This window comes from Danio rerio, chromosome 4 (assembly GCF_052040795.2).
Source record: "Danio rerio strain M-AB ecotype USA chromosome 4, GRCz13ab, whole genome shotgun sequence".
Classification (NCBI taxonomy): Eukaryota; Metazoa; Chordata; class Actinopteri; order Cypriniformes; family Danionidae; genus Danio; species Danio rerio.
The window spans coordinates 26216330-26241489 of record NC_141024.2 but is presented as its reverse complement, the minus strand read 5'-3'; the positions used below and the strand labels follow the sequence as shown (position 1 = coordinate 26241489).

General features: G+C 36.7%; 1 protein-coding gene across 14 annotated transcripts; it reads right to left on the bottom strand.

Moving 5' to 3' along the window:
* Positions 1-4927: 4927 nt before the first annotated feature.
* Positions 4928-21669, bottom strand: acot23 (acyl-CoA thioesterase 23). 14 transcript variants are annotated; one of them, NM_001442509.1, is given in 12 exon segments: positions 4928-5315; positions 11380-11518; positions 12763-12843; positions 12925-13018; positions 15314-15396; positions 15515-15634; positions 15791-15954; positions 16939-17129; positions 17292-17391; positions 17808-18010; positions 18638-18690; positions 21575-21669. In NM_001442509.1, coding segments are annotated over 11 exon segments (1350 nt in total). In that variant the 5' UTR covers positions 21575-21669; the 3' UTR covers positions 4928-5193.
* Between the last annotated feature and the right edge of the window lie 3491 nt (positions 21670-25160).

Here is a 25160-nt window from a genome sequence, read left to right as displayed (position 1 = left end):
TGACAGTTGTGAGCAGTACTGAGTCCTTGAGACAGATGCCCACTGTAGACTGAAATGTTAACTACCATCGGTATGAGTACATTTGTCTTACGCAACCTTAAATAAAAGGAATAATTTCTGGATGAATGCATGACAAAGAAATGGCTTTCACCAAAACTAAAATCTCACAATTTTGAAACATTAGGGACAAAATGTATTTTAAACTGTGTACACTATCATTTTTACCTGTTTACACTTATCAACTTACCAGGGAGCTAATCAAATTCCTCGTACAGGCCTCAGGCTCCACAGCAAACCTATCTGCTCTGTGCCTTCATATGTGCTTCCTAAACTTTTATCTTTTGCCACTATTTCAACTGGATACATACAAATGTCATTTATTGTACATTTTGGTGTCTAGCTTGAAAATCCAGCTAAAGTTACTTTAATATGACCTATAATTAGTCAAAGCAGGTTATTTATCATAACTTAAGGTTGTTTAAGCAGTTCATAAACTACAATCTGGCAACCTACCAATTTCCTAATTGGTGAACATGGTGTATCATGGAATAAACAATCATTGTAGATTATACAATATACTGTTTAAAGCTTGAGGTCGGTAAAATAAAAAATATAAAAAGTTTAAAAAACATTTAAAGAATTAAACATTAAACTTTCTATTCTTCCAAGATTCTTGACAAAATTATCGCAGTAAACAGCACAATCATTTTTACCTGATGATAATGATGATGTTAATAATAAAAATAATACCAATACTAACATTAAATAATATTGCATTTTTCTTAAGCACAATATTAACATATTATAATGATTTATGAAGGATTGTGTGACATTAAACAGTAATCACTGCTGAAAATTCAGTCTTGACATTACAAAATAGTATTTTTGCAAAACCTTAAACAAACTCAGGGAGTTTTATACAATTTGCAAATCCCATGCAGTCTTTATGCAAACTGCAACAATATCACTCACTAAACAGTTCTGCACTATGATGCTCTTGTATTCAGAAAACAAATCACAAAAGTTAATTGTCAAAAACACAGTTTTCAAGCTAAAGTTGGCCATGCTTGTTTCTAATGATGTCATTAAATGAACTGAGGAAAATGAGATCCACTTCTTCGCCGACTGCATAATGTTTGAGCCAAATGTTTACTGGTGAACTGAATTTTTTTTAGACAATCTGACAAGTAAAGGAATAGGATGAGAGAAAGTATTGTCAAGCCTCAATCTGTAAGTTTGGATGTCAAGAATCGTTCTGACAACTTCTGATGTGTGTGTGTGTGTGTGTGTGTGTGTGCACACGCGTGTGTGTGCACGTGTGTGTGTGCGCGCGCGTGTATGTGCGTGTGTGGATTTTTGAATATGGAAACTGGCTCTTGGGACAGGGATGTAGCCTGCATTAAATTGAACAGTACCAAATAGAGCTTACTTTCCCACAGACACTTTAGGCTCTAGAACTCAACTTTTCAAGATAGTCTGGATCCTTGTCTCCGCTGGAGTTGCCTGTGATGAGAGGCAGCGGGCTGGTGTGGGCTTGCTTCCCAGATCAGCAGCCATTTGTTGAAGTTGTCCTGGTGAATGAGAGAGTTGCTTCCCTGCGTGCCTATAGATCTGGGATAGGTCTGCTGGGAACATTTGGTTGAACCAGATATCTGAGTGATTTTAACTCTCACAACCTGAAGAACTTTGACCAAATCACATAGGAATCTGAAGACATTGGAGTTAGAACATGGATCACCCTTTCATTGTCGATACAACTGTAAGGTTTTGTGGCTCTGGTGCCTAATGTGGGGGTAACCCATGACCTCAGTGGTGGACACAAGAAGTAATAGATGCTATCAAGTTGAAGGTTGGCTTGTGAGACTCCCAGTGCAGCTGATGGTTACTGACAGGCCAAGCATGTTGCAGCACTGGAGCAATGCAGTCAATGTACCAGTCAGCTGTGGGGAAGAAGGAGCTGAGCTGAAAGGCAAACCTCTTGATTTACCAATCTACATTATTACTCTCACTTATGATCCTGAGTCATAAGATTTTTAAGGTCAAAGTCTTAAATACAAGTGGCTGAAAGGAGCTTTTTATGCAGGGTGAAGGAGTTCTGTCCCCCATGAGGAACTCAGAGTAGAGCCACTGCAGTTGAGGTGGCTTGGACATCTGTTTCTGATGCCTCATGGACACCTTCCTGGGGAAGTGTTCCTCCAGAACATACTTGATGGACTAAGGCTGCATCCCAAATCACATACTTATGCTCACGTACCAGAAGGGGTGGACCTATCGGGTGCACATGTTGGATAACTTTATTTATTTTGGATGGTGAAAGCAAAATTCTCCTACCAGAGTGATTATAGCGCCTCCCGATGGTAAATGCGGCAATACTCATGGCAGGCATTATTTGATTGTTTGGTCATTTATTTCACTGATTTGGCTACCGTCAAACGTCATCAGGAAAAGGGTTTGAATTTCCGCTTATGCCTAGTTCAGACTGCGTGATTTTAGCCCCGATTTTGGCTCGCCGACAGGTTTTAAGAAATCGCCGACAAATGCCTGAAATCACAGGCAAATCGCTGCTCGTGCACGTGAGTGACAGTCACACAGTATGAACTATCATAGACGCGATCTGAGAGAATCGCCGATGAGTCGCTGATGCCTGCGAGATATTTGGCATGCTAAATATCTGGAGCTGTCGGCGATTCAAATCATGCGGTGTGAATTGAGTTTTGACTGAAAATAACATCGGCGATCGCCTACTGCCAATGAGAGAGCAGCATTCACTTGTGTGTGCGTGTGTGTATACCTGCTGCAGGCCAGCGGGAGGCTGGGGGAGAAGTTAAAAGCACTCATTTTCGGTTTATTTGGACCCACGAAATGGAGGAAAAACTAGTGGAGGTTTGACAGGACTCAGGAGCAACCGTGTCTGTTTGACGTTTCACTGAAAGAAAGTAGTTTATTATCAACGTTAAGGAGAAATGGCTAATTCCCTTTAAATCCAGGTGAGCAAATATGTACATTTTCTACCCCATTAAAGGCTTCTTTCTCATTATGTAGTTAATAATAAAAGATATACTACGTGTTTTTGGCTGTGAGATGTAGTTTGGACAAACTTGTCGGCGATTCTTCCTATAGTAAAGTCATGCAATGTGAAAGTCCCTGTCGCCGATCCATCTTGCAGTGTAAACAAAGCAGCGACGAAACGCTAGCCCAGATAGTCATGCAGTGTGAAAATATCTGTGACACGAATACTTTGAAATTAATGCAGTCTGAACTCGGCATTAGTAAAAAAACATTAGTGCTTGATTTGGGACAACACTACATACATTTACTATGCTGTTGAGTGTGTAAATGCATAAGTACATAGTGCATGAGTGCATAGTATATAGTGTGCCATTTGAGACGCAGCTTATGTCTGTCTGTTTGCCTGGGAACACCCCGGGATCCCTCTAGAGGAGCTGGAGGAAACATTTGAGTAGAGGGAAGTCTGTGGTTTATTCGGTCGGACATTCAGTTTGCTTTTAATTAAATAAAATAAAAATGACTTTTTATCATTTTTTAATATACACAAATACAATTATATATAGTGAAAACTTACTTAACTGGGGTTGGGGGATGAGAATGTTTTCATTCGCTTTTGGGTGATTTTGATTTGGGTGACAAACCTATGCACAAATTTGTAAAATGCTTTGAAAATGTTTTAAAAAATTCAATGATACACTCTGGGCAAATTTACTAGCCTCTCGTCATGTTTGTAACTGTTTTTGTCCCGTTCATTTCTATTATTATTTACTATTAATGGCATTTTTATCGCAAAGCCATGGCACCATATAATCATGCATTCTTGATTGTTGCTGGTTTTCCCTGTTTGGAAAAGGTAAAATATTTAATTTTTACGGTTGATCATTTGCAGTGCAAAAAAAAAAGCTTAGTTTCTGCCTTCTATATGGAGTACAATGTGTGTGTGTGACCTTTGCACACTTATCTTGATGTGTCTGAGAAAATCAAAATAAGCAGCTCAGTCAGCTCTCAAAACATAGTAAACTTAATAAGTGTATTTATACACACACAACAATCTGCACAGAACTCCATATAAAAGCCAGAAACTTTTCTGCTCAGGCCAATCGAAAAAGTTAATGCCAACTGTGATGATAAACAACCCAACATATTTTCCAGCCTGTCAAGAAGTATGCTTTGATCGACAGTGTCAAATGCAGTACAGGGATTAAGCATTACCAGCACTGGTAGTTTGCCTGAATCTGTATTTAGTGGAATTTCACTGATTTATCTTTATGAGAGTGCGCTCTGTACTATAATGAGCACTGAAACCAGATTGAAAATTGACTAAACATCCATTAGAGTTTAAGAACTTATTAACCTGGTTAAACACTTTTTCAATAATTTTGCCAATGACAGGGATATTTGAAATTGGTCTGTAGTTGCTCAATATGGTGTTACCCAGGTTGCTCTTTTTAAAGAGGGGGTTATCAACTGCAGTTTTGAGGGAGTTTGGAAATATCCCAGAAAAAAGTGAAGCATTTTCCACTTTTAGGAGATCAATTTGTAAACAATCAAATTGTTTTTGAAGAATGTTTTGGGGAGTGTTTTGAAGACTGCAGGTTGATGTTTTCATAACCTGTATGAACTTTTTTTTTTTAAATTTACCATCAATTGCCTTGACTTGAGTTGTGGTTGATCCTGTCTGACATCAACAAAACTTGGCTGATAGGATGAGCTGATTGCCTTTCTGATATTATCTTATCAGTAAAGAAATGAGCAAACTTTTTGCATTTGCAACTCATACAGATTAATTATACAATAGTTAATTACATCCAAAAATACCACGACAGTCACTCATACGTAATCATTCAACAGACATGAAAACAGACATTCTTTTTTTTTTAATCAAACAAGTCCAACTAAATTAGAAAATGAAATTATCTCAGATTATTATTTATGCTTTTATTAAGCAGAGGTGGTTACCAAAGAAAAAATTGTAGAGTCAAAATTATCTTGTATAATTATAACAAAAATTATTACAATAATAATAATGCATTATGGCATGTTTCTACTAAAAAAGGATGCACTTTCTTTTATTCAATACAGATAACAAAGTGAAATCTAGCATCAAGTACTGGCTGCATCATCATTGCATTTAACGGCATTTGAAATGAAGTTGGTCATATATCACAGTCTAAAATAAAGGAATTACAGTTTGGCCTTAACGTTTGAACTGTAGAGGTGCTCTTGGAAAAAGGCTAAAATCTTCTCCCATGAGTCTTCTTGAGCGTATGCATGTGGTTTAGTTTGTCCACCCCACAGCATGACAACTGCAGAAACAACAAAACAACATTTAGATGTACATTCAAACAGTACATACATGCACATTTGAGGAGATTTAAAGAGAGGCATTACTAAAAAAAATGACCTTTGACATCATTCACTCTCCCTCCACATGTTTCAAACCCGTCTGTTGTGAACAATAGATTATATTTCAAATCAAATCACTTTTATTGTCACATCATCAGCAGCACGTGTGCTGTGATGAGTGAAAAGCTTAGGTGCTGGCTCAGGACAGTTAAAATACAGACAGTGCAAAATACAACAACATACAACAGCATACTTCTAAAAAAAAGGACAATGTAAAATTGGCAGTGAATAGGTGTCCCATGGCTGTTGGCAATATTGTTTTTAGGGTATGTGTGAGGTGTGTTAAGTGTTCATCAGCCTGATAGTCTGAGGGAAAGGCTTTTACTCAGTTTTCCCTTAGGGAAAGGCTTTCCCTCAGTCTGTTGGTGCGTGACCAGAGGCTGCGGAACCGTCTGCCTGAGGGTAGCAGAGAGGAAAGTCTATGGCTTGGGTGGCTGGAGTCGCTGATGATTCTCTTGGCTTTTCTCATGCACCGCCTGATGTAGATGTCCTGGAGGGAGGTAAGCTCACCTCCTACTACACGTCCAGCAGTTCACACTATCCAATGTAGGCCTTTGCGATTGCTGCTGGTGCTGTTTCCATATCAGGTGGTGATACAGCCAGACAGGATGATCTCCATAGTGCAAGTGTAGAACGAGCGGAGGATGTGGGGGCTCATTTCAAACCTCCTGAGAAACCTGAGGAAGAAGAGGCATTGTTGTGCCTTCCTCAGCACTGCGTCTATGTGCGCAGTCCATGTCAAATCCTCAGCGATGTAAACTCCAATAAACTTGAAAGTCCTGACTCTCTCCACTGGTGTCTGGTTGATGTTGAAGGGGGTGTGTTCTATCTTCTCTCTCCAGATATCCACCCCCAGCTCCTTGGTTTTGCTGATGTTGAGTGATAGGTGGATTTTCTGACATCACTGGATCAGTGTGCACCTCCTCTCTGTAGGCCGTCTCATCATTATCTGAGATTAGGCCCACCATCGTTGTGTCATCAGCAAATTTAGCGATGACGTTGTAGCTGTTCTTGGTTGTACAGTCATGTGTGTACAGGGAGTACAGGAGTGGGCTGAGAACACAGCCCTGTGGAGTAGAGATGCGCGGATGGGCTATTATTTCATCCGCAACCGCATGACAAAATTCATCATCCGTCCGCCATAACATTTTTGACCAATTTTTTAAACCGCACCCGCCCGCCATCTGCTGATTGGGCTCTTTATTTGAATGGCTTATTCCTTTTTTTATTAAATTAATGTTTCTTTATTGATCATTATAGAACAGAGAATGACTTTAATGTAGACATGCAGTTAATCCAGACGTGCAAGTCATTAATTGACGACGCTTTGAAGTGACGCTAAAGATACGAGGACGTGTCTTTTCACTTGATTCGATTCCTCGGTCCTTGAGTCTTTTCCTTGCGTCTCTCCCTCGTATTCCGGTGGGGTGGAAACACGAGGAAATAAAGCAAGGAAAGGAAACGAGGACGCACAAATAAGAAATGAGAAGCACCCGAGCTCTCAGAATATCAGCAGTGAACTCCGTCTCCAATCGGCGCACAGGGACAAAAGTAAATAAATAGCCTAAATTAAACGCACTGTACTATACAACTTTTTTTTATTGTAGCCTAATAGAAAACGCATTGACACATCATTTAAACATGCTGCTATTTAGTCTACTACTAAATGCCTATTTCACTTTATTTTTTAGTAAATAGATAGAATAATAAGTCATTTACATTATAGCCTAATAATGTTTACATTTGTAGTTGTCCATAGCAACCCCAAAAATGTACCTGCTTGCCTTGCACTTCTAATTAATGGGCACAGTTTTTCGACTATTTTTTTATTTTTTATTTTTTTCTTTTTTGCTGTGGATGTTATTGAGCTTGCAGAAATCGGAAACAACACCAGTTCTGCGACAAGATGAACCTTTATTTATATCTCTATCAGACAATACCTATTTTATATGCCAAAAGAAACAACAGGCAGTAAAAAAATATTAACATAAATATCTTAATGTAGGCATAGGCTATAGTCGCATGCTTTGGCAAACAGTTGAAAAAAAATAAAAATAAAAACGTCAAGCCTTGTAGGCTCAGTCACCCTCACAATTAGAAATTAAATTAGAAAAATAGATATGCCATCCCTCTTTGAGCGAACATAAAGTCTGACCAGGCTAAGTGCATATATGACAAGTGCCCCAATAACCCATGGATTTAGGATCATCCCCATTCCCCTCAAACTTGAAGCATAACGAAATACTACGCCAGTTGCGACAAAGAAATTCTGGCAAAATAACCTTAGCCTCGGAACGTAAAAGCGAGGCCAACATGTCTAGAATAGAATAGGCTAAACCAATATGAACGTAAAATTATCAGCTGACCGAAATCAAAAGTTTATATTGAACATATGTGTAGCCTAAGTAACATAGGCTAATTGGTTTAATATGCCTGACGTTAGGTCTAGTTTGATTTTTTCTTGGCACAATGCAGGAATAAAATGGCATCTACAGTGTCAGGATTCAGACGGGAGCGCCTGCATAGCCACTATAATGCGCCCTGCTGCACTGAAGGAGCGCTCGCTCGCAGCACTTGTTGCTGAAATGCATATAATTCTCTTGGAAAGGTGCTGTAGTTGTGAGAATGACTGGCCTTATTTCTCCCAAAAGGAAGTAGATTTTCCTCTGCTGATCCGTCTATACAGAAGTTTGTAGAGGAATACTTCTGTACTTCATCCAGAATTAGTGTATCCGATTCCTCCTCCCATTCTGTGAAGTCAGTCCTAGGCTTTTTCGTTGGTGCGCCAGCTATGCCTATAAAAACAGTACAACCGCCCGCCACCCGCCACCCGCCCGAATTTAATTAAAATATTATTTTTTCGTAACGTCATCCGCCCGATCCGCGGTTTATCCGCGGAGTCCGCGGCTATAACCGCCAACCGCGCATCTCTACTGTGGAGCACCAGTGTTGAGGATCAGTGTGGATGATGTAATGTTGTTCATTCTGACCACCTGGCGTCTGCTTGACAGGAAGTCAAGGATCCAGTTGCACAGAGACCTGTTTAGACCCAGAGCCTGGAGCTTGCTGAGCTGTTGTCCACAAACAGCATTCTCACATATGTGTTTTGTTTTCCAGGTAACCAGAGCAGTGTGCAAGGTGAAAGCAATTGCATCATCAGTGGAGCGATTATTCCTGAATGCAAATTGTAGAGGGTCAGTATGACCCGGCAGTACAGAGTAGATGTGCTTTTTAATCAGCTTCTCAAAGCACTTGATGAAGATGGGTGTCAGAGCAACTGGACGCCAGTCATCCAAGCATGTGGTTTTAGCTGATTTCGGTTTTTGAGGAATGCAGTGGTGGACGAAATGTGCAAATTAGGCACTTGAGGAAAAGTACAGATAGTTAAATAAAATGTAACTCTAGGAAGAGTATAAAGTCCTCCTTTTCAGTAGTCTAGAATTAAAGTACAAAAGTACTTGAATTTTAATTTACTTTAGTAATTCAAGTGAAACCACATTTACATGCTGAAACCCATTAGGATCAGTTTGTATAATCAGTGAATTATTTACTAAAGACACTTTGTACAGATCATTTAAATAAGTGATTTTTTTTATTGGAAACTCACTCTGTATCATTTGAATAAGTGAATCATTTACTAAAGACTCATTCTGTACAGATCATGTGAATAAGTGATTTTTTTGGAAACTCACACTAGGTCATTTGAATCAGTGAATCTTTTACTTGAATCTCACTCTGGACAGGTCATTTGAATAAGTCAATCATTTAATCAATTATTGGATACTCAGGCCCTGTTTACTAATATGTTTTCGTTTTAAAACGCAAAGGTTTTGCTACAGTTACGCCATTCATCCACATTACGGCAGAGTTTTTGAGCGTTGACAACAGATCTTTTTGAAAACACTAAAGAGGCCGTTTTTATTTTAAAACGCTGCTGCTCCATGTTAGTGTGGATGGGGGAAAACAGAGACATCTGAAAATCTGATTTGAGATTTTTCCACAATATTAAGTAGCCTAAACAAAGTTAAGTCTTGCATCTTCTCCTTGAAAGTTCAGAATTTTCAAGTTTTTATGAAAAACAAACTCTAAAGGACACGTCGGGTAAATCTTCAAAGGGAACAGTGTACTTAATAACCTTATCCACATCTCTTTTGCTGAAAATCAGTTTTAATAATCAATAGTTATTATAACAGTATAACGTATGATAAGTTTATACATTATAGGAAATAAAGGCAAGCGATTAGTGAAATGTGCAGAATCAGTGTATGTGTACTTAAATTAATATATTAACTTTGCAATCAGCCAATATGCATTACCTGAGAGCAAGTAGTAGATTCAAAGGACCAAAGTCGGGGAATATGTTGTTAGATATAGACAAGATGAATTAAATATCACGTTTAACAAATATAGTTAGATCCAGCGGTAGATGCTTGATGAACAGTCCGACGTGCACAGCTCTCGTTGCTGCAGTGCATACCAGAGTGTGTGTGTGGACACGTGTTGTGCGTTTTTAGAAATGCTAGGTGAATTGCCAGTGTGGACGTGGATCGTTTTCATTCTAAAACGCCATTTTAAAACTAAAATGTATTCGTGTAAACGGGGCCTCACTCTGTACAGATCATATGTATCAGTAAATTATTACTAAACACTTTGTCTGAATAAATCTTTGAATTAGGGAGTTGTAAACTCATGAACCGATGTCAGTCCAAATCACAAACTAATTGTTCAGTGAAATTTGTGTTTAACAATAGAAAGAAATTTAATGTGTGGGACTACTGGAGGTACAGTAAATGGTAGCAAATGTTCATTTTTAGTGAACTTTCCCTTTAAATATATTTCAATCCAATCTATCTTTTCCCATTGCGCCATGACGCTGTTTTTGAATTATTGAAGTAACTTTTCTTAAACTGTTAACAATCAGTGAAGTGTAGTATTACAACAGGATCAATTTCAAAGTGGAGGTTTTTGAAACCACCGCCATTGTCCTTTCTATGCAAACACCCTATAGAGGAATCTTTGAAAACGGTGACATCATGCATATGTGTTAGTTATGTAGACATTTGCAGTACATGTTGATTTTAAAGGCAAGTGCTATTAATTATACATTAATGGAAGCACACATGGAAATAAAGTTGCTAGTCATGAGTTTGCTAATGCAAAATGTGGATTTACTTTACATCCCACATCACAGTTACACCTTGTAACGTGAAGCTGACGCTAACATTGGAGTTGCGGATCCAAATGCAGATTTATTGAGTTGTCAGTCAAGCAAGCAACGGTCAACACGGGCAAAAAGATGTATACGCGCAAGACCAGATTTATAGTCAAAATAACAGGCAAGTGGTCAGAAGGCAGGCAAACAAAACGAAGCAACGGTCAAAACCGACAAGGCTAGGGAAACGCGTCGTAATGTATCACAAGACTCAGCAATGAGTGTCTCAAAGTGAGCCATATACTGTATGTGTAGTGTAATCAGCTATGAGATTCTAATCAATGGAGTCTTGCAGCAGGTGTGTGTGTGTGTGTGACTGGATCTTGTAGGCCATATACCGGTAGATTTGTAGTTCTATGCTATCTGTGAGTTTACCAGGGATCTGCAAGGATTAGATCGCTGGTGATTGTGACACACTTCATTTATAACAGGCAAAATCTAAATACATACATATCCCCTGTGCTGATATTTGTAAACACAGATTATCTGTAAAATGTTGTGCATACGAGAAACTGTTAAAACGCAAAAACTATTCCATTTTTTGCTACCTTATTATCATGTAACTACAGCCTTATAGCGTATTAAATATTATAACACAGCCTTATTATTATAAAAGATAAGTTTAAGTGGAATGGATGTTCCCCTGTCTGGAAGTGCAGCTCATAATTTAAACGAAGCAGTCATGTGAGGAAAAAGGTGGATATGAAAAATACAATCAGAAGGCAACAATGGAATGGATCATGTATGCTTGCCTTTCTCCTTTTTATGCAGGAGGACGTTAGTTGCTCTGAAGTGAGGTGTGTATGGAGGTTCAATCAAATGACCAGCGTCAGGGTATGTGAAGACAGTCAGCAGGTGCCGATTTCCTGCTTTCTCCATTATCATCTCAATCTGTGCGTAAATGAATCATATCAAGGCTCTATGTCATTGGTGAGAACACTTCACTGCTATTTAAAGGTAATTTCCGTGGGTGAGTAAAAAAAAAACCCTTAACAATGAATTTGAAAAATTAAAAAAAGTTTAACATTTTGCTTAAATGCCATTGGGATTAAAGGTTTTAAAGGGTTCCAGTGAGGATATTTCTGTGATCTAGCAGAGGAAACAATGCTGAAATATAAAAAGGTTTTTTTTTACTTTCTTGCTAAATTTATTAAACATAAATTCAACCCTCCCCCTTCACTTTCTGATCACATCCCCTTCCCCTCACGATCCCCCATCCCCCCCCCCCCCCCCCCCCCCCTTCAACTACGAGCCCCTGCCCCCTTTTTTGTTTACTTTGATTAGAAAAGCCAATATTTGAAAGAATGTTGGAAACCTGTAACCACTGACATCCATAATAGGAAAAACAAAAACTATAGAAGTCAATGATTAAAGGTTTTTCCATATTTTTCATTATGTTTATTTGAAACAAGTCAAGTAAATGATGGAAGAATTTTCATTTTTGGATGAATTATCCATTCAACAAAAAATTATCAAAACAACAAAGTTATCACAAAAATGGCAAAGACAAATCCACCAGGGTACATCCACATTTCTAATTTTTGGTTAAGTTGATTTTATTTATCTAATCAAGATTTAAGGAGAAAATATATTACAGAAAAAATAAAGTTTTTACAAACAGAAAACTCGTCTATTGTCTATTGTTATTAATACTTACATAAGCTGTCTTTTTAAAGTATCATAACTTTCAAGCAACATGTTCAGTTTAGGCAATAAAAATAACAGGACCCGGACAAAACCCACATGAACACGGGGAGAACATTCAAATGTCAATTGACCCTGCCGGGGCTCGAACCAGCGACCTTCTTGCTGTAAGGAATCATCCTGCTACCCATTCCACCACTACGATGCCCCGTATATTTTTTATAGTGTGACTAAAGTTTGTAGGAACTGTACATCAATATAAGTTGCAAGGTCCTCTAAATATTGTCCAGAATTTTGCTTTAAATTCATCATTCGCAGAATCAAAAAATACTGGAAGGACTGCACAAAAAAACAGCTGCTTGTTTTTCTATTCATTATAGGTTATGAAAACTCAGCTTTTAAGTCAGTGAAATTCTGGGAATTTAAGAAGCCACAACCCTGAAATAAATAGTTAGTATACATACATACATGCATACATGTATTTAACTCACATCTTGTGCAGATTCAACAGTAGCCCAATTCTGATCATCAGTACCATTCACCAACATAATAGGACACTTTATTCTCCCAGCCTGAAAAGATAAATATTAAACTGAACTGATATTTCCAACAACAACCACAAAAAATAAAAAAAACATTGAAATTAGACTTACGTCTACTTTCAGAGCCGGGTCTGAGGGAATCGGCAAGATCGTGTCTCTGTGTATCAAGTGGTTGTCCTCATTTACTGGCACTTTACCCATTCGCCTGGAATAAACATTCACATTGTGTGTTACTGTTTATCATTAGGACCAGTCATTCACAGTCATTCATCAAGTCCCTAATATGAGAGGATTTATTCAGTTTTTATATACGACGGAAACATTTAATCATAACACTGGCATCACAAAAATCTAAAGCTCTTGTACCATCTCTTGTTAAATTAGCAAGACAAATTAGTTTATTAAATGCTTTAATCTCTTAAATTACTTAATTAATCTATACACACACAATAGTAAATATGCCGTAGAAGTTAACTCAAAAACTCAGAATACTAAATATGATTATTTTAATACTGTGGATAAAGTCAAGTATTACAATTTATTTATTTTTGTTAAAATGCTTCTATTGTGATATTTTAAAAGATCTTAATTTTGTTTTGTAGGTCTGCTAAAGAGGTTTACTTGTTAACCAACTGTACACATACAAAATAAAAATTAAATCTGCTGTAAATGTTCACTCAAATACTCAGAATACTAAATAAGATTATTTTAATACTGTGGAAAAAGTCAGGTCTGTTAAAATTGCTTGTCATGATACTTTAAAATCTTAATATAGTTTTGTATAGGTCTGCAAAAGTGGTTTACATCCATTCAATGTTAAAAAAAACATTTTGTTTTCTCATAATAAACTTTGTGGTATTACCTATTTTCTTACAAAGTTTGTAGTACACACACATGCACACGTTTACTTTTGCACTGTTTTGCAAACGTTAACTCAGAATAATAACCAATCACATGTTTCTGTTTATGAGAACAATGCAAAACGTTTTGTGCACAAGACAAGTCAATAGGTTGCATTAGAATGTTGATGTTTTATCTACACAATAAAACCATAAAATTTATGGTGGACGCACATCTAGCAACAACCCAGCCCTGAAAGTGGGTGGTGATACACGGGGAAACTTTAAGAGCAATGTTGCCCGGCAAACATGCAACCAGGTAAGATACAGGGCAAATTTGGCTCAACAAAATGTATTGTTACTAGCTGAAAGCAAGAGTGGATACCCATTTATGGTACACTTTTGGTGGGCGTGGTGTACGACAGAAAGTTTTAGTCGACATCATTCTTGCTCGAGGACATGTACATCTCGAGCGAATAAAAAAGCTGTACTGGTCGTTCACATGTCCTATAAGAAGCACTTCTCACAAAACAGATGCTTTATACACATAAATACTTGTGTATAAATGCTTATAACAAACCTTTCTATGAACATGATTTGATTATAACAAGATTAAATGATGTGAAATGATGCGAAATAGCCTACTTTAACGTCTGCAATTACACAAAATAAATAAATAAATAAATGCAACATATATTAACACATACATACCCTTATAGTCTCCGATATGTTACCAATTACAGAAAAACTACACACAGCTTACATTTAGTCTTTATTTGGGTTCAAAAACAACACAGTCAGAGCAAACCTCTCATCTGTATCTTTAATCTTCACCAGCACATGCAACCGGTTGTTAGGAAGTAATTCCATAATTCCAAATTTATAATAGTCCAAAAGGTGATGATAATAGTTAAACATGGCAGTTTGTTCATGTTTTAGGTTGCTGAAAGAATCAATTGCACCTTTGTTTTTGTGCTTGACTCTCACATTTGTCCGTTTCTGAAAGGATATTAGAAGCATGCAAGCTCTCTGGAGAAATCGAAACCGCTTGCGCTTTTACACAGCCTCATAAAACAACAACAGGAAACGGCAGATTTTGTTCTTGTTGGCTTTGTGGCCGTTCATCAAGATGACGACATGGTTTCTTTGAGCTCGGGCCAACCATGGCTCAGCATTATATGTATATAGTATTAAGACGTAATGTCTCGGCTGTGTATTTAAAAATGGCACTTCCTTTGTTTCCATTCTCCTTTTTGAACTGCACCATACCACTGTTTGGTACCTTTTGACAGCGGAAAGAGCCTCTATTGTACTGCTCACTGGCCAATACTGTTTTAATTTTTTGGTTGATCCACATGATTCGCTGCTAGAATTCTGATTTGAAGATGTCAAAAACTTGCAGAAAACTGATACAACAAGATACAGTTTTGTTGGCCATTCTCAATCAGAAAGCAGCCAACATCACTCAGTATCATTGCTCTTAAAGTTATTCCACATATAAGCAACTTGATTGTGCACTGACTTGTGAAACATTTGAAAGGCTGACCTTTGAAACCTCTTTTATAGTATAAGGATATATGTAGCACAAAGAGCATTACTCTTTATACTCTATATATCTGAAACTCAATCAAATTGTAAATAAATGTTTAACATCCACTTACCTTTTCATGTCCTCCAAGACTTCAAAGATGCATTTATCAACAGGAACCACATGACTTCCACTGATACACACACAGCACTGGGGCTACAAACAAAAGTACATGTTTAGAAAAACAAGTTGAATTACATTCAATAATAAAAAGCTTCATTTCATTTAAAATGTAAATACTGTACATATGTGACATATATGTAGCCAAGTAAACCTTGATGACTGAAGAGTAGGCAGTCATACTGAATGTAATGGCACTTCCAAAACACAACCCAAGCATTGCCATCTTGTCCTTCTGTACTAATGGATGATTTTGCAAAATCTTGTATGCTTTCTACAGGAGCACACACATACACACAAATAAAAATACACTATCTGGGAAAGTGGGAAACACACACTATGCAGGGGTAATGAAATTACATAACCAAAGCTGATAGCAGGAATTCAAGGATTATTTACCTCAATGTATGTATTATCAAGGAAAATTTACCTCAAAGTATGTATTATTAACATCTGTCTTTTTTAGCTTTGCTGGAGTTGTGTATTCTAGGGCCATACATGCAAAGCCATGAGATGCAAGCAGAGCAGAACGATATTCAATCAATCCAGCACTTCCTCCCCATAGATCCAGCACTCCTGGATATGGCCCAGGGCCTAAAAAAAGACACACAGCAAATTATTTACAAACTATTTTATTAAATTAAAGATGTGGTGTAATTAAAGTTCATACAGATGCCTTTTCCATGTTAAAAATTGGAGAAGAACCTACAATAACCTAAATTTTGAATTAAAATGTTTTAATTATTGCTTTGTCATAAGCAAGTTATACTCACAAGAGTTAAAAAACAGCTTTAAAGCTTCTATTGGGACATAAATTTTGATGCACTGTATACAAATCTGAAATTAACACTGAATGAAATAAACACTGATCAAAATTAGAGACACTTTGAGATCCTTCCAGTTACTAGTGTTAATCTTTATCTGGATATCATTTCTTATTTACCTGACTATTTAACTATTTGGCTATACTTTGTGTACATATAAGCTTAAATTTTTAAAATGGTGAAATCTATAAACAAATAAATAAAGTATAAATACAAATCATATTTAAAAAATGCATTTACACAGAAAAGTTATGAGCCTGGTGTACTTTCACTATTTAATATGCAATAACTTGCTATGTTAAATCAGTCCTTAAAATTATTCTTAAAACAAGAACAAAACAAAACAAAAAACACACACCCCTTATTTCAGTTGACAGCTCTGTCATTTAAGTGTCAAAAAAAAAAAAAAAAAGCAAGTCTGGGTTTTGGTACTTCACCCAACCAACTAGTTTGAACTCGGGTCAACCATGGCTCGTTATTATATATATTACGGTGTAATATCTCGGCTGAGTATTTAAAAATAGCACTTCCTTTGTTTTCATTCTCATGGCTTGTGTACACACTAGTGAAGTTCTCTGTAAACCAATAGCGTTCAGCTGCGTGTCTAGCTCTTCTTTTTTTGGTACCCTTTGGAAAAGGTACCGTAAAAGTTGTATTGTATAAAAAAACTATACAAATAAATAAATCAGACATCTTTAAAGAGGGATATTTAAATTTTTATGTGAACTTAAATATCGCATGAATCGTATTTTACCTGGGGGAAGAAATAAAGTTCCTTGAACTCCGTTCTCTCTTATGTCCACCCTCTGTACACCTGGTGCCATGTACCAGCGCTCTGTGACAGTAGTGGCCAGCGCTGAAGTCTGACTGAATCCTTGAGAAGTATGCCCACTGTAGACTGATATATTAACTACCATTGGTGTGAGTAAATTCGTTTTGCGCAACCTTAAATAAAAAGAGATGAAGGACAAAAAGTGTAGGAATAAATAAAAATAATGACTTTGGCTTCACTTTTTTTTTTTTTTTTTTTTTTAGAAAAAATGGTATTTAAACTTTATAAAACAGACTACAGTAAAACCACCATCATTTTACAGTGACTTATTGTACCTGATTGCAGGTCGACTTCCTGGTACAGGCCTCAGGCTCCACAGCAAACCCATCTGCTCTGTCCCTTCATATGTGCCTCCCAAACTTTCATCTTTTGCCACTATTTCAGCAGGATACATGTAGTCATAGGGTCATACATGGGTTTTGAACCATTGTTTTAGTTTACTAATGTTTAATCCTTAATTTTAATAGATAGATCTGTGCATTGTACATTTTGGTACACAGCAGGAACATTCAGCTAAAATTAATTTCATATTATCTTTAGTTTGTCAAAGCAAGTTCTTTATCATCATCTTCTGTGCAGAATATGAGCCAGTTCTGTACCTACTACTGTAACTGTAAAAATGAGTCATTTTTATACAAGCAGTCAATGGAGACAATCTGAGATAGAGTCGTAAGTGGATAAGGTTTTGAAAGAGAAAGGTGTGAAGTGTTTAATCAGAATTTATGTCTATGTTACAGCATGTCGGAGATGTTTACTGTGGTATTTTTTATGTATCAAATAGTCGTACACACCTGTTACTGTTCCATGTTCATCACTGATATAGTGTCCAAAAGCCTCCCAGAAGTCCTTATCTTCAGACTGATGTAGAGAGTGTAGCGTTACCTCTTGATTTGGCAGTAAATTCTTTATGACGACCTGAAACTTCTCGTCCACCATTCCTCGACATGGCTGAACAGTTAACAGAGGACATCTCCTACTTTCAGTGCTCACAGTTCTAGAGACAAATAAATGAAAGACAGCAACGTGTATGTCTTGTTTTCCCTATTATATAGCACTGTTAGGAATTTACGTCTATTCGCATTATAGTTGAGTGGCAGATATAAATAATAATATATCTCAAAACTAAGTTTAAGACAAAAAAAGTAAATTAAATAAATACTTAAAAAAAAAAATTTTAAATGCAGAAACATAAAGCAAATGAGCACGCCAACATATGTGGATGTTAAGAGTTTCATTGAATAATGCATTGTTTCAACAATTTTGGTTTGTTTTTCACTCACTAACCTTGCTTCAGAAGTAATATGTACAGTAGGCAAGAACGGCAACTTTTAAAAAAAATCGGTGGCTGTTTATGCATCCTTTTTAAAGCTGACACACTAACGACTATTCAGTGGCTATTACACATTAATGCACATTGCATCATTATTGTGGGGTGGAAAGGCAAAATTCACTAGCTTTCTATCAAAATGGCACATTTTTAGTGTCACAATCTATACTGTTAACTGTCATTAAATAATTAAATAATTAAATGACAAAAATGCAATTTATGATTCTGTAAAAGAAAAAAAAAAAATTTTGTTTACTTGTTTCAAGAAACATAAAATAAATATCTGTACATTACCTAATTGGTGCTAACATGATGAAACGTCCAATAAGAGTAGACCAGCATTTCATCTGTGATAATAAATTAATTACAGTAAATCAAAATATTCCTGAAAAAAAAAAGTTAAAAAAATGTGCTACTTCTCTTCTCCAAAACTTTACAACACAGCGTGTAGTAAAATGAAAGAAAACCCATAAACATTTTAGACCCAGACGGAAGGAGTGTTTAAAACTGTGAAATGTATTAACTTTAAGTTCAAATTAATACCTTAAGGAAATTAATAGTAGTAGTTGATAATAGTACAAAAAACATATATAATCTTCCAGTAACGTCGCCTGCAGTAATGAATTAAGATTTGCAGTTCAGCAAGGGACTACTGCTGATGACGAAACATTACAGTTACCTTTGACACAAATGTTGTCCTTACAGCAGCATAGGCTTTTTTTTTTAACTCTTTCGGGAGCCAGGGCATACATGCTTATCTAAATTCTTTCTATTCTGATAAACTTTAAAATCGTAATTTAGCCTGTTTTGGTAGGGAGACAGATCACAATAACTGCAAAACAAGCCCAAGCGAATAGGGATATTATTAAATGACACCCTTCGCTGCGCCAGGTGTGTGTGCTTAGTGAATGCGCATAACTGCAAGCATTTGTGATCTCACTAGCCTGGATGTATTTATTCGTAGTCCCCAAACTTCATTTGCTGTAGGCTTTGCTAAGCTAACTCTGTAAAAGCCAATGTCTCTCTTTGCATTGAACTTTGAGCGTATTACATCCAGACATGTTGTTTATGTTCACACAGCTACATTACACGTCAACTAAAGTTTCAAATATGATATCAAAGTGGACCACCCCTTTAACAGGCATTTAATGTAACTGTTGAAGTAAAGAGGTAATATGAGACCGAGATGATGTATGAGTTAAAACATGTGCGGGACACAAGTTTTAAACATATTGTAAAATCGTAAGTAAATTGGCTGGTAGACCCCCTAATAAAGAGTTACAAAAATAATAAAAGCATGAACTAGCCTTTCAACATCATTGAGAGAAAAGGATAGATGCGAGCAGGTGATAAAATGTGTTTTTTGTTAATTGTTTAAAATGAGTTTTAGGCGTCAAAAAGTACACCAAGATTTCGTACCTGCATAGAAGAAGTTAGAAGAGAACCATCAACTGTTAACATAAGATTACCACATCTATTAACAGTAGAGTAAAATGAGTAAATGAGTGAGTAAAATTAGTAAAATCGCAGTCTTGGAGCTATTTAATTTGAGATAGTTTTGTTGCATCCAGGCTGTCAACAATCTAAGTGTCAACAATGTGGCCGATAGACTAGGAGATGTACTAATATAAATCTGTGTATCTTAGAATATGACTTAAAATATCTTTAAAAATGTTTTTCACTCAAACATTTGTTTGTGTATTACTAAACCAGATTTGGTTTACTTTTGATTTAATTGCCTGTTTGCAGCTTTCATTTTTCATAATTCCTGTGTAAACCAAGGGGTTGACCTTTTACACAAAACCTCTTGACTTTTTAGCGGAGCAATGTGGTCGAGAACAGATTTAAAACCATTATTACACTAGTCAGCTGTGGATGTGATGGGTAAACCTCAATGTATTGATTGAGCTGGCCAGGGTTGATATCAGCAAGTTTTCTAAAAACAATAGATAGTGGTCAGATCGTGGTGTGTACAGCGTAATAAGTTTATGGTTACTGATTGGCAACTTGCTTTGTGTGGTTGGATATTTACTCCAGAAGAGCATACCAAGTCTAATGTGTGATCAATTTTATGTGTTGAAAAGTCGACGTGCTGAACAAAATTAAAACAGTCTAGTATGTCCAATAAACATGAAGCTTGAGTACAGTCAGCATTCTCTACATCTCACCAGTTAAAAGAAGAGCTGGGGAGAGGGAACTGGGAAATGTCAAAAGAAATCTATCTTATTTAAATCCAAACTATTTAAATCTTACCTTGAGGAAATGAATGTTAAAACTACATATGAAGATGTAAGGTTAATATAGATCATTTAACTTGTCATTCAAATAACTACCTGCAGTAATATTGACTTTCAGTTCACCATGGACTAATGCTGATGATGAAATGTTACCTTTGACACAGAATGTCATTCATCACAGCAGTGAATGTCCTTTATAACTTTTTGAATCCAGGGCATACATTTTTTTAATTTAAAGAATGTAAATTCCGATACACTACTAAAATTCTAATTTAGCATGTCATTTTAAAGGGAAGACAATTACATTTATTGCAACACAAGCTCCAACAACCACAAAGATAATGCGTAAATTGCATACATTTCAATGGATATAAAAATTATTAAATGACAACATATTGTCCCACACTTAAAACAAAATATTTATGCTTTTGAGTAATAAAACTCTTCTTGTCCCACTCATGATCCCGACCTGTTCCGGTTTTTTTTTTTTCAATTTTTTGACATACTGCACTTTTCAGTGTATTACTGCCATCTGCTTGTGACTTATATCAAAAACAATTTCCAGTCGATTAGGCTGGTGGTTATGTCACACAGAGTCCTTTCTCCCTCCCAGCTACATGACTCCTCTGTTTGTACCCTCCTGCACCATGTGGCACATAGCTAGGAAAAACATCTCTTCTATGAAATATAAACACTTATTTATGAAATTTAACACCAAACTGAGCTTTTCTTTTACCAAAATGTATAGCGAATGTTTTAGACAACATGACATTTCACAGTACTTCTATAGAGACTTTTACAAATAACTGCAAATGTAATAAACTGTTTTACTTGTAACATTTCAGATCAGAACAACAAACTTTATAATTCCTCCGTCTGCATTTAAAACTGAAACTTTGTTACACGTTACTAGAAATGAGGACAAAAGAAAGCACTTTTTGCCATATCAATGATTATTTTTAGATTAAATTTACACTTGATTCTTGAATCTTACCATAGTGGAGGGGTTTGAGTGCCGAATGATCATAGGAGCTGTGTTATCTGTGGCTAAATGCCCCTTAGTAGGGTTTCCCAAGGTAGTAACATAACAGAGGGACATATAGGACCATGTTTCTGTAAAACCCACAACCAGTAGGAGGAGCCAAATGGGTCCAGTGCAGTGTGGATTGGGCAGTGATCGAAGACGATTACCAGGTTTTTGCATATGGAAACTGGCTCCTACACTCAGAAATAAAGGTATGCAAGCTGTCACTGGGGTGGTATCATTTCAAAGGGTACACATTTGTACTTAAAGGGTCCATACTGGTACCTCAAAAGTTTATATTAGCACCTACCAATTTGAAGAGGAACACTTTTGTACTTTTTAGGTACTAATATGTACCCTTGAGGTATTAATATGGACCTTTTATGTACCTTTATTTCTGAGAGTATAGGACAGTGTGTGCCACGTCACTGGAGGGATGGAGTCTGAACTTGTGCAGTAAATTGAACAGTACCAACTAGAGCTTACCTTCTCACAGACCGTTTAGCCTCTAGTACTCAACTTCTCAAGATTGGCTGGACCCTTTTCTATTTTGGAGTTGCCCTTGGTTGAGAAGCAGCGGTCTGGTGTGGGCTTGCTTATAACTTCCCAGCTCAGCAGCCATGTGTTGGAGGTATCCCTGGTGAATGAGAGAGCCGCTTCCCTGTGCTTATAGATCAGGGATAGGTCTCTCACTGTTTGCATTTAGCCCACTATTCATTTGGCACTTCTGCTAAAGCCCGGTGAATGTCTACTGCATTAAATTCAGCCATGCAAGGATTCTTCACACAAAGTTTGTCATTAGGAGTTCTTGATACAGCTATTTCAATGATTTCAAGTGCTCGCTTCATCCTACCCCACCTTCTCTGCTCTCCCAGTCTGCTGCTTTAACGCATAATTTCACAAACTAGCCCAACTCAGACCAAGACTGATGTTTACCTTTGCAAACTGATAAGTGAGGTACAACCCGTTCTGACATTAGATAAAGTGAGCGCTGCTTTTCTGTCAGAGACACTGAAACTGCACACAAACTTTGTCCAATACAGCTGTTCTAACATCAAAGGTTCATTCATTTCTGTCTCAAACCAAGCTTTTTTAAACCCTTCATCTGTATTAGTCGCGACATGTGACATAGAATGCAGTTCACCAGGAGACATTGTCAATGTCGAAAGGTTTTACTCGTTCTTTGGCCAATTTTCAAATTAAATCAGACCATTCAATGTTTTCAATGAGCCATTTATAAGCCCATTGTGGTGTCCGTGATTCAACCCTCAACAAACTTCCTCCACTCTCACACCTGAGGAGTCTGCTGTTAGAACTAAGTTTAATTCACACAAAATATTCTTTCCAAGGAGAGGTACGGGATCTTTTGGTGAACAAACAAATGCGTGGTTGAAAACTTTGCCCCCCTCTGTCTCACAGGTCAGCGGAGCTGTTGAGCGCACAGCAGAATGTCTGTTAACTGTCAATTTCTCCAGTTCGCACAGATGTCTTTCACTCCTTGACAGATTTCAGGTTTCAGTCTTGCTAGGAAATAGCCACACAAATGGCATTCTCATGTGTCCGGCTTACCCCTTCTCACTGCTGGCTTCTGAATTCTGCAGCGTTTCTTGAAAGTATCAGTCTGTGGTAAATTTCTTGGACAGACTCATTCTTTTCTTGGTGACATATATAAATCAGCGTAGTGGCAACTTGTGTCGGAAAGCCCATGGGATCCCTCTAGAGGAACTGGAGGAAACATCTAGGGAGAGGGAAATCTGGGGTTCATTGTGTTGGACATTCGCTTTATATATATATATACACACACATTTATATATAGATATTTAAAGATTAAATTAAAATCCCCCCATATCTTTTTATGATTGTCATTTTACTATGTCGCTGCAACCAAAAACAAATGTTAAGGTAATAACTTTTTGGAATTATACAGTAAAAACTTACTCAACTGTTTCGTGAACCTCGTGAATGTTTTTAATCCTCTGTAGGGTGATTTTGAGTCTTAACTTAGTTTGACACAATTTTTAAATGTTTTGATAATGTAAAAAAATTCAATGATACACTCTGGGCAAATTTACTACCCTTTCGTTATGTTCGTGTTTTTGTCTTATTGATTTCTGTTATTATCTACTATTAATGATATTTTTTATCGCAAAGCTATGACACCATATAATCATGCATTCTGGATTGTTGTTTTCCCTGTTGGGAAAAGGGTAAAATATAACTGTTTTACTCATTTGCAGTTCAAAAGGACGTAGTATGTGTGTGAGACCTTTGCAGTTATCTTGATGTGTCTGAGAAAATCAAAATAAGCAGCTCAGCTTTCAGAACATAGAAAACATATTTACACACACACACACACACACACACACACACACACTATAATCTGCTGCTTTACTTCACAGAATTCCATATAAAAGCCAAAAAAATTATTTTTTTGCTCAGGCCTATCTAAAAGATTAATGCTGCCAACTGATGATCAACAGCCCAACCTTTTTCAACCTATCAGGAAGTATGCTGTGATCGACAGTGTCAAATAAATCACTGAGATCAAGCAACACCAGCACTGTTAGTTTGCCTGTATCTGTATTTAGGTAAATATTGATGTTTATCGTTGAGAGCACTCTCTGTACTATGACGTGATCGGAAACCAAATTGAAAATTGTCTAAACATCCCTTAATTTAAGAACTCATTAACCTGGTTAAAAACAACCTTTTCAATAATTTTTCCAATGACAGGAAGATTTGAAATGGGTCTGTAGTTGCTCAACGTGGTGTTATCCAGGTTGCTCTTTTTCAAGAGAGGTATAACATCAGCAGTTTGGTCTTGGGAAAGAGGAATATATATATACTTTTATATAATTTTGTCGCTTTTTCTTTTTATTAAACAATTATTTGAATTGGTCTTTTAAAGGTCATATGTTAACTGAAGTTTTTCTCGAGTCTGATATGTTTTGCATATTAATGAAACATTTTTGCAAAGTAGATAAATGCTGGTCCAAAATTAAATTCAGCTCTGCAGAAACTTCCTGTCAGCAGAAAGGTGTTAAAACTAAACACTGAACACAGAAAGTCATGCTTTTAATGTTGTGCAGAGAATTTATAGAAATATGTATGTATGGAAGGGTGCAGCCAATGGAGGACTTGAGAATGATGGACAAATGATGAATTTCACAAACTCCACCTGTTAATATCAGCTGCATAGAAAAGTTGAAGTCAGGAAATGAAAGTAGTTGCGCACCTCCTGAATGTAACTTTTGCATTTCATAGAGGATAACAGAATTCTGAAAATCGAATTATTCATTTGAATCCAATAAGTTGTTACAACTTTTGACATTGAAGAAAAACCTCTCCTGACCTTTTTTATTGAACAAGCATGGAATTGACTGAAGATTCCAACATTGATAAAGTCCAAGAAAGAAATGAAGCATTTACCGCTTTTAGGAGATCTACTTTTAAACAATTAAATCATTTTGAAGAACGATGTGTGGAGTGTGTCAAGACTGCAGGCTAACGTTTTCGTAATCTGTATGATCTCTTTCAAAATTTTACCATCAATTTC